The 16,417-nt window shown below is 35.5% G+C and overlaps 1 protein-coding gene across 1 annotated transcript; it reads right to left on the bottom strand.

Moving 5' to 3' along the window:
• Positions 1 to 1,278: 1,278 nt before the first annotated feature.
• LOC114523091 lies at positions 1,279 to 8,902 on the bottom strand. Its single transcript, XM_028543924.1, has 5 exons — positions 8,564 to 8,902; positions 7,961 to 8,211; positions 6,555 to 7,610; positions 6,042 to 6,075; positions 1,279 to 5,955 (listed from the first exon to the last, which is right to left on the bottom strand). The coding sequence occupies exons 1-5, from the start codon at positions 8,742 to 8,744 to the stop codon at positions 2,705 to 2,707; spliced, it is 4,773 nt and encodes a 1,590-aa protein (XP_028399725.1). The 5' UTR covers positions 8,745 to 8,902; the 3' UTR covers positions 1,279 to 2,704.
• Positions 8,903 to 16,417: the final 7,515 nt, after the last annotated feature.

Raw genomic sequence — 16,417 nt, 5'->3', positions numbered from 1 at the left:
ATAGCGGTTGCAATTGACAAGTAAATTTGAAAGTTTGATAAAGAAAGATTTTCATTTTTTTTAGAAATATTTTGGATATATTGGAAATGATTTTAGTAAAAAGAGGTGGAAACCCTGAAATATTTCCATGATATCAATTACATATGGTGTAAATGATACAAAGCGCTGAAATATATAATACTTTTTTTGAGTATATTTGCATATTTCGAGTTGTTTTTACAAACAGAAGAAACCAGATAAAGTGTAAGCGCATCAATTTCAAACCTTCGCCATCGAAAACTAAAACGAAAAATTTGATCAACTAAATTCGTACACATGATTCAATGTCGTTTTAGAGTCGATGAAAGTTGATTACATAGTGGCGTAACGCCCAGGTCGTTAGCCCAGAGACTAGTGTCGCCATTGGTGTATAGTGTCGCCATTATGTCTTGATGGTGTAAGACATAATTACTGGCAAACAGCACCACCACTGTACGAAATGTACCTAAGAACACCACTTTAGGGTTGTTTTCCACTGTCGCTTTTTTTTGTACGTATATACGTATACGCACGTAAAAGTTTCAATTCATTTAAATGATACTTACGAGATCAACGATTGATTAGATGCTTTGGGTTGGATTCTGTTGATGATTTGGGTTTTTTTCTGGCATAGAATTATTTATACAACAAATTGGAAAGTTTTAAACTTTACATGCGCGTACGCACGTGCAAAAAACGCGACAGTGGAAAGCAGTTCTATGAAATATATAAGCTCTCAAATATCAGGAATGATCAAACATTTCTACCGAACGCAGGACGACGTCATTATTCAGCAGGTTTTTATTGCAACGACATTCCGTCGTATTTTAACAAAGAAATGAATATTTGAAAGTGCACCGTTTTCCTAAAAACCCGACACACTAATTCTTTTCACAATAAATAAATTATATTTTTAGTTTACGACTGTCGTCCCACATTCGTATATTCACTTCCGTAAAAGATCCCTCTTGTCTAACTAAGGTTGCGGTGATAATTTCCATAAAGTCGAGAATCAAATTACCATAATTAACAAGTTATTGATAGTTAATACTTTCTTTATTATATGGCAGAGTTAAATGGCGCACCTGAATGACCGATAATAACAGAATTATTTCACAAAGCCCACAGGGGTTTAACTGGTATTTTTTATCGCTTTTTGAGGCTTACAATCACAAAAACGTTAAAATTCAAACAATTTGTTTCACAAAAAGTAAAATTGTAAAAGAATTTAAGAGCGAGAAGCAATTTGAACGCGAATTTCATAATTCGGAAATTGAAAATGAAGAATGCGAAACTACTTTTATCATTTTCACACAGTTCAGAGCGACGCAGGGCGGATTTAGTGTAAGTGAAAATAAATTACAACAGCTCACTTTTAGGAATATATTAAGATTCTAAAATATCTTAAAGATGATTTCATTGGTGGATATTATAGTTCTAAAATATTCTTTGGAAACCCCTGACCAATAGCATCGTTACTTAGGTAGCCATTTTGAATTTGAAATTATACTTCAATAATTCATTTTCACTTACGACGACACGATGGCCATTGACAATATTATTTGAAATAAATCATGTCATATAATAAAAACGTAGCTACTAACATCGACCACACAAGCTGTACTAAAAAATATCAAACACGAAACTATGAAACCTTGCTCGGTTTTTCATATTTTCCAGTACAGTGAAAAAGGTCGTAGCCATGCAAGGTCGTTGTTAGCAATCGTATTTCATATCTAATATTGCATTTTATGACCATTATATGATATTATTTATGACAAACAATCCGAACTTTTAACTCGTCAAAATTAACCCTTTAACTTCTGTATTTCCTGTGCTTCCACTATCAATTATCATCTTAACTGCATAATTGTTATTATTATATCATTATCCATAGGAAGTTATCATACAAGTTAAATAAATCACTCGGTATTTTGAAAAAAACTCAGCAGTGACTCTAAATGACATTAAAAGCTCTTATTTCAAAGGTTTCTAACCTAGAATTCAGATACAAAGTTATTTGTAATTACTGTTTTTAATAATTATCATGGTTAATCAATTTAATATTTTTAATATTTAATATATTTTAAAGAGAATGGTTTGTAATGATTTATGTTGAAATATGAAATTAATTCCCATTGCTGCGTCAAGCTAATTAAACTGTTTTCATACAACTAATTGTTATTCATGTAATCAAATTATAAAATAGCTACCAATACAAATTCGGAAGTGTTCTTTCAATGAACAGTTGAAATAATTAAAACTTTCTACAGGATACAAAACACTTTACCGTTATATAAATGCAATGTATAAATGCGTGCGTGTTCTGCGTGAAACGTTTCTCAGTCAACGACTGCAGATTACAATACTGTCACTCGACTTCTGTTAAATTCTAAACCAGTGTTTGAGACAACGAAAAAGTCAAAAGCAATTGATTATTACTGGTAAGTGTTGCAGTGTTTCAAAATATTGTGATTTATTGTCAGGGTTTCATTTTCCACGAGTGATTTCAGCGTTTCTGCTAAATGGTGGTTGAAATAGATGTTTCAGAACCTTTATCACTATCTGAATGACTGTGCCATAATGGAATAAAATATCAAAAAGCCTTCCACAAATTTTTGCACGTGTCTAGTCTCACCTGATCATAACCCAAGGAACTACGAGGCGTAGTGCCTCTTTGAGTTTTTCACGTTGCCCAAAATTTTGGTGGCCTAAAACGTCTTAAGTTGTATAAATTTGGCAGCACAACAGTTAAAGTTTCTGCACCGGCCTCGGTAATATAAGAACAAAATAAATCAAGTTTTTTCAAAAAACTCAACGATCCTATTGCAGTCATTAATTGTTGCTCTCCTTTGACTTGGGTAAACTTTATACTTCTCAACGACAGCGTTTCCAAAAGTTTCATTGCTGGTAACGCCTCAGTTAGAGCGTGTATCACAACTTGGGTAGAATTACGCCAAACGTTGTTTAAAGAAAGTTTCTTTAGAGATCTTATTTCAAGTAATAAAGCAAACAGCTGCTTTGCATTGTCTTTATTTAAGTTAACCCGTTTCAACTTAATCTTCTTGAGTGACGACAGTGACGCAATAGGCAATAAGTATTTAACAGAAGTTTCATCGGCATGTAGAGTCAACTGTCTTAAATGCCTTAATTTTCCTAAATATTGATATGGCTCTTCCTCTACACTTAATCTATAACACGAAATGTTTAGCTTTTCCAACAAGTAGAATGATCGCGAGCCATTAAATAAAGTTTGTTCATTTATATCAAAATTTTGTAAATGAAGTTTCCTTAAATATTTCAACTCCCCCAGTAAAAGTGAGAGTGACAATGTCTCTTCATTATCATCGAACGAATCTAATCCTAGCGTCTCCAACAACCTCAGTGACGGTAAGACCTCAACTAAATCTGGGCTAACAAAATTATCATATATAAAAAGCTGTTTTAAATATTTTACTTTTACTAAAGAATGAAATATTTTTTCTTCATATCCAATATTATTATGCACAAACCAAGATTCGCAACCAGACCTGAGCATTAATCGCTCCAACAATGGCAGTGACGCTAAAACCTCAACTATGGCTTCTCCACTAAAAATACCAGATAATCCAAGTTCTCTTAAATTCTTCAACTTTCCTAATGCGGTCATGACCAGTTGTATTTCGCTTCTATAATCTCCATCTTCATCTTCATCTTCATCATACCATCTACACGTCAGATCAGACACTAGTTTTTCCAATAACTGCAGTGATGATAACATTTGAGCTAAAGCTTTCAAAGCATTTCTAGCATTTTCATAGTCACCGAAGTAAAGAACGAGTTCGAGATCTCGCAAATACATCAATCTTCCTAACGCGGAAAACAATTTATCAGATGAACAACAATATTTACATTCCAACACAAACCTTTCCAACAAATGTAGTGATGGTAACACTTCAGCTAAATGGTTTATACACTTTGGGTTGTTACGGTCCCCAACGTTTAACTCCCCAACCTTTAAGCTAAGTTCCTTTAAATATCTGATTTTCCCCAACCCAGAACACAGTTGTTTTGTATCTACACCACCTTTAAAACAAATACCTAGCGAATGTGGTTTCCACTCTTTTCGGAACTTTTTAGCCCAATGAAGATTGAGAATTCTTAAAGATTTCAACAAAACTAACGCATCAATTAGTTTTTTATGGTCGATTTGGTCAACACATATTCTCGCTAAAACTAGTTCTTCCAAAGACAAAAGAGACGAAAGCATGTCAACTAATGCATCTACATCAGGTAATTTTACGCCACTGAGGTCAATAATTTTAATATTGGGTAAAGGCTTTATAGCACTAAAGATTTTTTCAATGTTCGAGTCTACAACTGTATGAGCTAAAGATATCTCTTCCAACATCGAAAAAGACGACAACATTGCGGCTAATGCCTCGACATCACACGCTCTTAATCTCATGTCAATAAGGTAAAGTTTTCTTAGATTCTTAAGTGGTAACATTTTAACAAAGAGCTTTTCGCTATGAATAATATTACTGATAATAAGCTCTTCCAACGACGGAGGAAATAACAGGGAATTATCAAAAGCATTGGCATCAACCTGATTGCCAGACAAATTCAGATATTTCAACACTTTTAGCGAAGCAAAACTATTCCACAACACATTTAAATCACTTCCCGTCATAAATGATTGACCAAGGTCTAACCCCTCCAACAAGGGAAATCCTTTCAACAAGTTCGCAAGTGCTCTTGTCCAATCTGAGTCAATAGCATTCATGCTTAAATCGAGATACCTAAGATCTCTTAAGGATGCGAGTGAGTTTGAGATTTTCCCCAAATCTTTACCATTCATATGTGTGTTACTTAGCCTCAACTCCTGGAGATTTTTGAACGAAGCTAAGATCTCTTGCAAAAGATCTGAAGCTCCTTCAGGATTGTTGCTTAAATTCAACTTTTTTAACTGCGTTAAGTTTGACAATGCTGATTGGAGTTGACGAAAGTCGTCCAACACAAGATTATTGGACGATAAATTGAGTTCTTCCAGTTCTTGCACCAAAGAAAGTAGGAACGCCAAACCATCCACAGCAACACAAACATCAGTATTAGCCAAACTTAATACTTTCAAATGCTTAATTCTTACACTTAATGAACACAACGACCAAATTGAATTGCATATGTGATTGGAATCTAAGTAAAGTTTCGTCAAGTTTGACTTAATTAAGAAGCAAAATTGGCTGATGTCTTCGGGTGTCATGTAATTGAAAGATAGTGAAATGTTTTTCATGTTAATTGGCAGCTTGTTGAGTTGTGTGTTGAAATTGGGCAACGGGGAAAATCTAATGTGGTTGTGAGAGAGGTTTATTTCTTCGAGTGACTGCAGTTTACAGATCTCAATGATGCATGTGTTTCCCTGGAGTGCGCTGTGCGATAAATCTAATGAAACAATGTGATTTAATTGTCCGTGTATCTCGAATACGCTTAGGTTATTTTTAGATAAGTCTATGTGTTTAAGATTTTTTATGGACTGTAATGAAGCCATCAAACCGAACGTTTCTTCTTTAGTTAAGCAATTATCAGATAAAAACAATTTTGTTAAATTGCTGCAATTCATAAGTACGCCTATAAAACTATAGATACCATTTTTTTCGAACTTAGTACGACATAAATCTAATTCCTGCAAACTATTTTCGCTGCGAAAGCATCTGACTAGAGCAGAAATATCCTCACAATTTACGATATTATTAATAATACGAAGGATCTTTAGACAAGAGGGCAAAGAATAAACACTCAGAACTTTGTGTACCTCACACCTGGAGTGAATTTCTATCGTGTGAATTTCAACTGTGGATTCTTTCAACCTCTTCAAGAGGAGATCATCATCCAGAACTTCCAATGATATCGTGAGTTTCTTAGTTGATTCAACATTTTCAAGAAACTTCTGAATTCTTACTATAAACAAAACGGGTTTGTTTGAGGAATATTTAGATATTTTGACAGTTTGTGCAAAAATATCTCTGAAAGTAAGGTTGACTCACATTCGTTTGGTTCTTCTGGTTGGTTGACGTGTCCCTGAAAAGAATGATAATAAATGTACAGGTATAAGGAACAGTATCAAGTACTAAACCATACAAGGAGATATCATGCCAATATACCGTTTTAATAATGCATTGACGCGCATTAAATGTCTTTTAATAATAGCGATTTTAATAATACCGTTTTAATAATGATTACTTTAATATTAGGTCTGCTTCCACTGTCGCGTACACGCACGTAAAAATTTAAATCATTTAAATGATAGTTCTGAAATCAACGATTGAATAGATGGTTAGTATGTTTTTTCTGGTATAAAATTTATTATACAACATCTTAATTAGAAGGTTTTAACCTTGTACGCGCGTGTACATACGTGGAAAGAACGCGACAGTGAAAAACAGCTGAAATAACTGAAAACGTTTCAAGACGAACCTTACTCTTTCGTTCCAAGTCTATTTAAAAAGCATCATCATTACGTATAACTCAGCTATATGATAGTGTAAAAATATTCATACCTGCACGTTTGAACTATCAACACTACTGAATGGGGATTTCGCATTTTGTTCTTGCTGCATCGCTGCATCCACCAATATATTTAAGTCCAGAGATTCCAATGATATGAGTGGAGGTAGAGCAGACGAAGTTAAGACAGGATTCTGTGAAGCAAGCAACATTGCTTCCCCAGGCGTTCTCCATGGTGAATAGAGATCTTGCTCAACAACGGTTTGGTTAAAAGAATTTGTGCCCGGAATAGCTTGCAAAAAATTTACGTCAGAAAGTCCAATTGATCTTGAAGACTGCCCTTGCGGTGTCATTGACCCAGAACCACGTGATTCTAACTGGCCCGGGTTTACAAAATTGCCATGATTTTGAATTGCCGGTATTGCTGTATTTCCAGTAATGAAAGCAGTCGATATTGGTAACTGTCTTTGGGCTAAAACATTAGAAACTTGAGCTGGCTGACTTGGCCCGGAAATAACAGATGGCGATAAAAATTGGCTTTGTGATGCAATATTAACAGAATTTTGCAGGAATGGTGTTAATGTGATGGAAGAAACTGTAAGTGATGTTTGTAACGGCCTCTGCACCAGAATGCCACCTGGGTTTTGCGGTGTAGGAGCAAGATCAACCTGAGGAACAATCGACATGGATATTTGCCTTCGTGTTAACTGGTCACTGTTGACGGGTTGGTTTGATTCGGACTGTGAGATATTTGATGTTGATAAACGACTTTGGGAACTTGGAAGTCCAGGTGTTGCGGGAGAAACAACAGATAATGGTGGACCAAGCGTTGTGACGTTCACCGAACTGTTGTTATCCAGTGGCGTTACAGTTGACGAAGTAATGGTGGAAGTAATGGTGGACGATGATAATTGACTTTGTGTTGATGTGCTGCCAGATTGGCTTGATTCGGTTTGAACTGTTGGCATGGTAACAACTGAGGTAACGACGTCACCTGTGGTGAAGGTTGACGCAGGTTTTGGTAAGATTGGTACATAAAATTGCTGGTCACCACCAACCATACCACGCAGTCTTTTTGTGCGAGATATTCCATGGGTACAAGGAAATATCTAAAAAAATGTTGGTGTGTCGAATAAAACACAGTGCATGAATGTGTCAAATTTGGAACAGGGCTAATTCCCGTGGTGAAGTGCAACCTCGTACCAAGGGTCTTTTGCCTACGCTCCACGTGGGCCGTGGAGCGAGGTAATAGACGTGGTACAAATTCGTTGGGTTAACTGTAATTGTGAAGATCATTCATGCGTCAAACGATAAAAAGTTTATGAGGAACAAGCTTTGGTAATAAAACTAAACAAACCTATTGAGAATAATAATGCCAAGTGTAGTTCGTGTTGCAAGAAGCTACCTATCAGCTCGCTACAATATAAAAAAGCAGGGGCATTGTCTAGTACTACTTCACCTCGTTCTCAGCAATAATTCTCATATAAAGCCTTCCTTGTCCACGTTCACTGTTGTAAACATTTTCTGGAGTGTAGCATCTGAAACAGCACAATCCTGGATTCAGTTCTTCCAATGTGTTGGTTTTGTTCGCTTTCATGAACACAAAAAAGGCATTTTCCAATTTGGGATAAATTTCAATCAATTTCTGTTTAAACTGTTCATTTGTTAAGTCGAGGGTAAATTCCACCTTGTCATCTTTTATACAATGTTCTATATTAAAACACAACGAGATCAAGGTATAGGTAAATAAAGTATAATGTTAGGGGAAAAAATATATTCAGTAGAATGAACCAGGTTGTCTATACTTGTAGTTCACACCTGAAAGTTTGCAATCGCTTTAAAACATATAAATATCCGAAATAAGTCAAGTCAGAAAATATTCAAGATACACGAACTATTCTAAATAAGAATTTGCTCCGATAGCACACCATGCAGGCTATGTGAAGTTTTCTGCTACAATTAATCCTAGTTCTGTTTTTAATCAAATCTTGAATTTCAATTAAAAAAACAGTCTTTATGTAATATTCTGTAGGAATCCAATAAAAAACATAATATCCTGCACCTTTTGCAGGTGGTCCATATCCTCTTTGCATCAACGCTTCTATCCCAGTTTTTGAACAAGTGTCTTTTGTCACTTTAGTGATCACGGTGTCTGGATCAAGCAGAAATAACCTGACAGAAAGTTTGCTTGCGGGTCGTCCTCTCTTTTTTGTGTTTGGTTCACGATAATTATTGTTGGCCATAATTTTTTTTTGAACTTACACGTGAGAAGAGTACGTATATTCTTTAACGGTTGTGAAACAGTCTTAAAAAGAAATAAAACTACCGATTATAAAAACTATAGGCTTGAAGCCACTTTATAGTGGATATAAAAAACAGAACAATGCAGTTGCAGTATTTCATGCAAAAATTCCAACCCTCAGAAATAACTTTGAATCGTGAAGTGCAAACAATCGAGCTTTAAAAATAGCACAATTGTGTAGAGAAAAATTCCCAAACCCGAAGTCATCTCGCAAAGAGAAAAGACGATAAAACAAAGTTCGATAAACGATGTTTTGCAAAAATTCTCTAGTATGCGTCGCTACAGAAGTGCGCTTTTCGGACTAATCATGGTAGGATTATTTTTCGGGACAGACGTCCTGTTGCTCATACAGTATAAATGCACGGTTTACTTGCGATATTTTATATGCAGCCGTTCATTTCTACCCTCTTTCACTTTTTCGAGGCCCAGAGAAAGTTGTTTTGGTCGAAAAATACTAGTTTAATATTCGTTCGCGCGCTGAATAAAAATAAATATTCCGTCGTTTACAAGGAATAAGATAAACAAAATTCAGAACGCGCACGGACGTGAATTATACAGTTTCAAAACAGGAATAAAACGATCTTGAAGAACTTAAAAAAAGTGCTTAGTCTTTCAGTAAAAGAAGACGAAGGCAATGATATGATGTCCTTGTTACTGATAATATTGGTGTATGCTATGCGATATATTTCCGCAAACCATAAACAGTAATATGATACTGCGCTATTGTAAATGCCACATTGCCAGTGTTTTGCAATAACGCGTATCGAAATATATCAAACTGAAACACACACTAACACAGGTCCGTTTATCTACATAAATACTCAAGAAACACCATCCTTGCTGATTTAAATTGAACTTCAATGTCTTAAGAAACGACACTGGCCGTGCACATTAAGACACCAAGGCCAACATCACTATAATTCATCATGAATGCATGTGTGCGCAAAGTATCTCCGCATTGATGATAAATCAGCCTTTGCCTATATATCTGTTAACATTCAACTTGTGCTACGATCAGTTCAGACATCAAATGTATGCACTGAATCTTCTTTTAATACTCTTTTATTTAAGGGATCTTGCTAAACAAGAGTGATATACTGTTTCGTTGAGTTATGTTTAAAGTGCAATAAGACACCACTTTTAGATACTTTAATTAAGAGCACTGGAATAATTAATTATGTTTAGAAATATGATAGCTTAACAGAGATGACGCAGCTCTAGGCGCATATAATTCACGCAAGCACATGGGACAGAGATATTATTGTTTGTAGCCTAAAATAAATGCTAACCTAAGAAACGCTAACCTGATAAATGCTAATCGGTAAAGATTACAGTGTAAAAGGCTTGGATTCGTGAACAGAAGTAAGTTAAGATTAACATTTAGTATTATTATTTGTATTCGCTTGTTATTATTAATTTTAGACATATTTTATTACATATTGTATTACTACACATTTAGATCGAATAAAACTTATACGATACGCAAATCCAGCCTCCTGTTTGGTTAAAGTTCTGGCGAACCATATACGAATCTTTGAAATCGACTTTATAGCCGCGCAAAGAACCGCACCATGAAACAGAAAGTCGGAACAAAATTCAATACTTTCTTCGACTTTGGCGATCCATCTTTTCGTTAGGAACATATGTATAGATATTTAATAATTTTGATGAATACTGGCTTAGTAGGGACTGTAAGAAACGCAGTTTCTTCGTCGACGAAGCTACTTAACACTAGTATTTTTACGCCATGCTAAGAATCGGTACTCTTTTCTACGTCACAAACCACAATATGGCGGAGCAAAAGTTCGCACAGGAAGTGGCAAAAATCGCGACTTTGGAGAGCTATAAAAATCTTTTGAGAAAGCCAATTTTGATTCTGTTTTCAGAAATGAAATCAAGAAAGTGAGCACTTTAAATTGAGCCAATAAAAAAGGGGTCGAAAATTTCGTTGCAGTAGCACTTTAAGCCGTAAGTAAAACAAATCAAAACTGGGTTTCTAAAACTAGCTGCTGTTTTCATGTCACGTCCGCGTCGTAGATTTAATGGATCTTCAACCCACTAATCTGTTTTGCTGCATAACGCGCGCCATCATGAATTACTTCAACACATATTTGTCTTCATGAAGCCACACAAAATCTACAGTCTCCACAACATTCACTGTTTTGACAGTGACGTAATGTTAATAAGGTATTATTGAATCAGATACTATTCTATAAGGTATTGAATCAGATACTATTCTATAAGGTATTGAATCAGATACTATTCTATAAGATATTGAATCAGATCCTATTTTATAAGGTATTGGATCAGATCCTTCTATAAGGCATTGGATCAGATCAGAATCGATGAAACTTTGCAATAACACTCGATTGATAGCGCTTGAGTTCGATATAATCGTCGAATCCTGTGCTGTGCAGACTATCACTAACACAACCACACAAGCCAGGCTTTCTACCAACGCTTCTCACTAACATTTCGACATCAATGATAATTGTGACATCTTCCATGTCGCAAATTCAATATTGATCAGATTTGCGGGTTTATATTACGCTCGAGAAACGAATTGTTTGTTGTTTAAATTGTCGTGACAATCGGGCGATATATATTTCTCATATTACAACTCCAAGAATATATATCTGTATAAATGCAGTTTGGTAGCAGGACAGGAAACTAGAAATCTAGCGATGTAGTATTGATACAAAGGAGGTTGTATGAAATTTCATATTCCTTACGGTAAAGAACATACCTTGCGACTTTCACTGTGAAATGTGAAAATATCTCAAAATGACGACACGACATCAGCTTACTTGATCTTGGCACAGCCAGGAAGTGTAATTTGAAGCAATCCATTACCCAAATATGATCATCCTTGAGGGCAGTAGCATCTTTGTGATTGGTTACATTCTGTTCCGTTTGTCAACCCCAAAAATACGCTTATAACACTAAGCGTTATATAATACTAGAGCTAGTTATTTCTTTCAATTTATGACATAACTCATAAACAAATCAGTTTTAAACGACACTGATATTCACAACCTGGGGTACACAATCACATTTGAATCTGTTACATAACATGTATGTTACAGTATATGGTTTAATCTGGAATAGTCTTTTTATAAATATTCAGACAATGAAAAACTGCTTTTACCTTGTCAAAATATATTCTATTCAAAATATTCACATAAGAACTTTCATAAGAACTAACTTTATAAAATAACATGGTTGAAGCCCGTGTTTGGATCAGGCCATCCAAACACGGAAATTTCGCGGGAATTTAAAAACAAATTTATTATGGTTTGTTATTTTATAAAACAATTACTTGATGGTTTCCGTGTTTGGATGATCTGATCCAAACACTTGGGAATGTTGCTCGAGTTAAGAAAAGCTCGCAAAACACTTGCCTTCGGCTCGTGTTTCGCGCGCTTTTCTTAACTCTCGCAACATTCCCGCGTGTTTGGATCAGGCCATCCAAACACGGAAACCATTAAGTAATTGTATATTATGAAGCCCGCCTTGCAGTCATTAAAAATCGCACGGATGTGCGGGATGCCTGTGTTAACTTGCAAGAAATACATGTCGTTCTGACTGATCTTCGCCGATTGTCGGATATACGAAAGATGACGAATGTAATATGTTTGTCACTATACGTCGGACGATTCTTTAAAGTTTCCACTATTTCTTGTATTTTTTTATTTCAAGCGTCCATTAGTCCACTGTATAGGCGAACAATTTTAAACACAAGCAGATTATTGAAGCAGTGCACACGGATAAATAATCGACCAGGGAGCTTATATAAGCGCTTCCAATCGACATTTAGTTTCTGAGTTGCAGACATGCACAACTCGCCATGAATATAAAATGTTAAAATTTCAAACTTCTGAATTGATCCACACCAAAATTTTGCAGACCTTCGCAACAGTCTGTGCCGCCTCAAAAGTAAACTTAAGATAGAATACTATTAATGCCGTACTTGGAGTATTGTGTTTTTGCCTTATTTCAAAACCCATTCCAATTAAAACCAAAAGAATAGATATGTTGAGATTATCAAATGATATACAGGGTGATTAAAAAGGTAAAGCACTTCGTAAATGCCTTCTCGTTAGGAATACACGCGCAATCGTTGAGGAAATTTTTTGGTGTATGTCTGTGTATGTGTATATTTGGTATGTGTGAATCCCAACTACCAAATATATAGGACGAGATAACTCCTGTGTGTGTTAATCAGTGTAGTTTAAATCTCTCAAGTATTTTCAGCAATCCTTTAAGACTTGGGATCGTTTGTGTATTTCTGCATGCACATTTATAGTCGGTTCATTTTAGAATATATATAAACCTCAATACTAAGTCTACTCAAATACTCAGTGAAACTCTGTTAAAACCGATGATTATATGCCGTTGGAAAATATATTCGGCAGGATTTCATTGAGCCAGAATTAGCCAACTCTAACGCCTGTATTCTAAAAGCTCACTCACACTCAAACTCATTGAGTGGGAGATCTTAATCTTCTCATAACGTTTCAATGGCGGTATTTCGAGCCGAATAGGAGCTTGATTTTCAGTGATTTACCTTATATCTTTCCATCTATTCAGAGAAAACTTTCTCATTGATCAGCATTGACAAAATTTATATGTCACACTCAATGAGTGTGAGTGTGAGTGAGCTTTTTGAATACAGGCGTAACTGTTGTAATGTTATGCGTGAAAAATTCTCCTCATAAACTGGGATCATGGTATATAGATAAAACTTTAGACATCGCAAGTGCAAAGGTTTCAACCGTTTGATGAGCTTGTATTAATATATAGAAGTGATTCTGTTTTGTAAAAGAGTGGAGAAAATGTGAAACACAAAGTCGCTGCTGCAAATCTATTTGAATATAACCGTCGACTAAGCATGTATAGGAATTTATATTTCTTACTGTGAAGGACTTGCCTTGCGATTTTCAGTCCAGGATAGTCCAAAGTGACGGAAGGACATCATTGTATTGCAGCTACACACGGCCAAATTGTAATTTAAAACAAGAAGGTCGTGAAAAGCGATTGTATTATGAACACATGTCTGTACGATAAGAATTCCTTTCCTTAAATAATCTGTCGACAGAGGTTGCAAACGTTTTTGATTGAATTTGAATATTTGATTACCACGCATGGATGCAAGTTTTCAATATTACACACCAATGGCTTAACATGCTAACAATTCTTTCAATGCTTTTCGTTATTCAGATACGAACAAAAGTTTAACCAATTACAGCCGAGGTATGCTCCTGGTTTGTCAAATCATCAAACAAATGTAAATATAAATGCGTATAAATTTTTCACCACAAATTCCTCTTCTTCACGGAATTTAGAGTTGAAGTCAGTTCATTCTGCGCATCAGTTCTGCTCATAACAATCTGAGAAACCTGTCATGTAAAGATCGTCCAATTTCATACATTTTTTCCGGATTTTTCTGAACATAAACTCAAGTTTGTATACATGCATTTAGAAGCGAAACGAACCTAAATGTTGTTAGATATTCAGACAGCACAACGTATTTCAAAAAGTATTAAAGTTCAAAATGTCAAAAAACCGTTTGTTAACAGGGACCAAGTCTTGTTTTAATGTTTTGTGTTGTATAAACGGAATTCAGCGCATTCATCGCAAGAAATATACTTCGATATTATAGCAAGTGTTAAGCCCGCCGCACACGTGAGCTTTTAGCAGAGGTAAACTAAATACCAGGCGAGGCTGTTAGCTCAGCAAGTTATTCTTGTGTGCGGATAGTTTTCGGGCTGAGTTAACTGCCTGGCGAGGTCGTTAGCTCAGCTGATAGCTCTCGTGTGCGGCGGGCTTAAGCAACCCTCGCCAAGTGCGTTTACATCACGAAAATCCAGTTCAAAAGCTAGGCTTGGGTTGTGGAGTGAAAACGGCTTGTGTGTCCAAAACATTGTCGCCGACAAAGATCTTAAGCATGCAACGCGTTCGATTCAGTACCGAATTCTAGATCTATTAAATTAGCAATTTGACATGCGCATTTTGCTCATTAAAAAAGATTTTTAAACACGAGTTTTAAACGTTTTTTAAAGATTCAGGACAAAGGAGCTCTTGCAAATTGATGTTCAAGGTTTCGATCCTAACTTCATACACCATATTTAAGTCTCGCAAAAGAAAATTGAGACATCGTGCACCCCAGCCCCCCGCTCGTCTACGATGACGTCTACACAATTAATTTTGTACTAAAAATCTAATAATATAAAATACGTTACATATAGGAAATGATGGTCAGGAAAGAGCAATTACACGTCTTTTGCACATCTATTGATATATATGACCATGGTAAAAGTCTTTTCAACTTAACATATTAACTGCATGCATTATTTCCAAAACTATGCTCTATGTATTGATTTTGCTGAAATCAATATCAACGACTGGTACGCCTAACTTAATACACATCAATTTACGTTTATAACACAACAAAATTATCCAAACGTTAGCTCATAATATTATAAAATAATGGCTATAGATAGATGTAAAAATTTGGAAAAACTTACTATATAAAACCCTGAATATTTTGCATGCAATGACGACTTTAAACGACATTTGAAAGAAGTCGATAGCGGCTGCAATTGACAAAGAAAGATTTGCATTTTTTTTAAATCACATTTTTTTGGAAATATTTTAAGTATCTTATGGGAATAATGTCTTGATGATGTAAGACATAATTACTGACAAGCAGCACCAACACTGTACGAAATGTACCTAAGAACACCACTCAGTTTAGGGCTGTTTTCCACTGTCGCGTTTTTTTGTACGTATACGTATACCGACGTAAAAGTTTCAATTCATTTATATGATACTTATGAAATCAACGATTGATTAGATGCATTGTGTTGGATTCTGTGATGATTTGGGTTTTTTTCTGGTATAGAATTATTTATACAACAAATTGGAAAGTTTTAAACTTTACATTCGTGTACGCACGTGCAAAAAACGCGACGGTGGAAAGCAGTTCTATGAAATATAAGCTCAGGGCCGTAGCTGGAAGCTTAATTGGCGGGGGGGGGTGCATATTCATACATTCGTATTATGTCCGAATGATTTCTTTTGTATGCTATTGTTCCTATGGTATATAAACATGAATATATGAATATACACCCCCCCCCAATTAAGCGGTCTAGCTACGGCCCTGTACAAGCTCTCAAATATCAGGAATGATCAAACATTTCTACCGAACGAAGGACGACGTCATTATTCGGCAAGTTTTCATTCCAGCGACATTTCGTCGTTTTTTAACAAAGAAATGAATATTTGAAAGTGCACCGTTTTCCGAAAAACACGACACACTAATTCTTTTCACAATAATTCACATTATATATTTTTAGTTTACGACTGTCGTCCCACATTCGTATATTCACTTCAGTAAAAGATCCCTCTTGTCTAAATAAGGTTCCGGTGAAGGCTTACGACGACAGGATGGCCATTGATAATATTCGTTGAAACAAATCATGTCATATAATAATATCGACCGCACAAAGCTGTACTGAAAAATATCAAACACGAGACTATGAAACCTTGCTCGGTTCTTCATATTTTCCAGTACAGTGAAAAAGGTCGTAGCCATGCAAGGTCGTTGATAGC

Source organism: Dendronephthya gigantea, unplaced genomic scaffold (assembly GCF_004324835.1).
Source record: "Dendronephthya gigantea isolate DGI-Jeju-01 unplaced genomic scaffold, DenGig_1.0 000026F, whole genome shotgun sequence".
Taxonomy (NCBI): domain Eukaryota; kingdom Metazoa; phylum Cnidaria; class Anthozoa; order Malacalcyonacea; family Nephtheidae; genus Dendronephthya; species Dendronephthya gigantea.
Note: the sequence above shows the minus strand (reverse complement) of the source record. Positions and strands in the feature narration are given on the sequence as shown.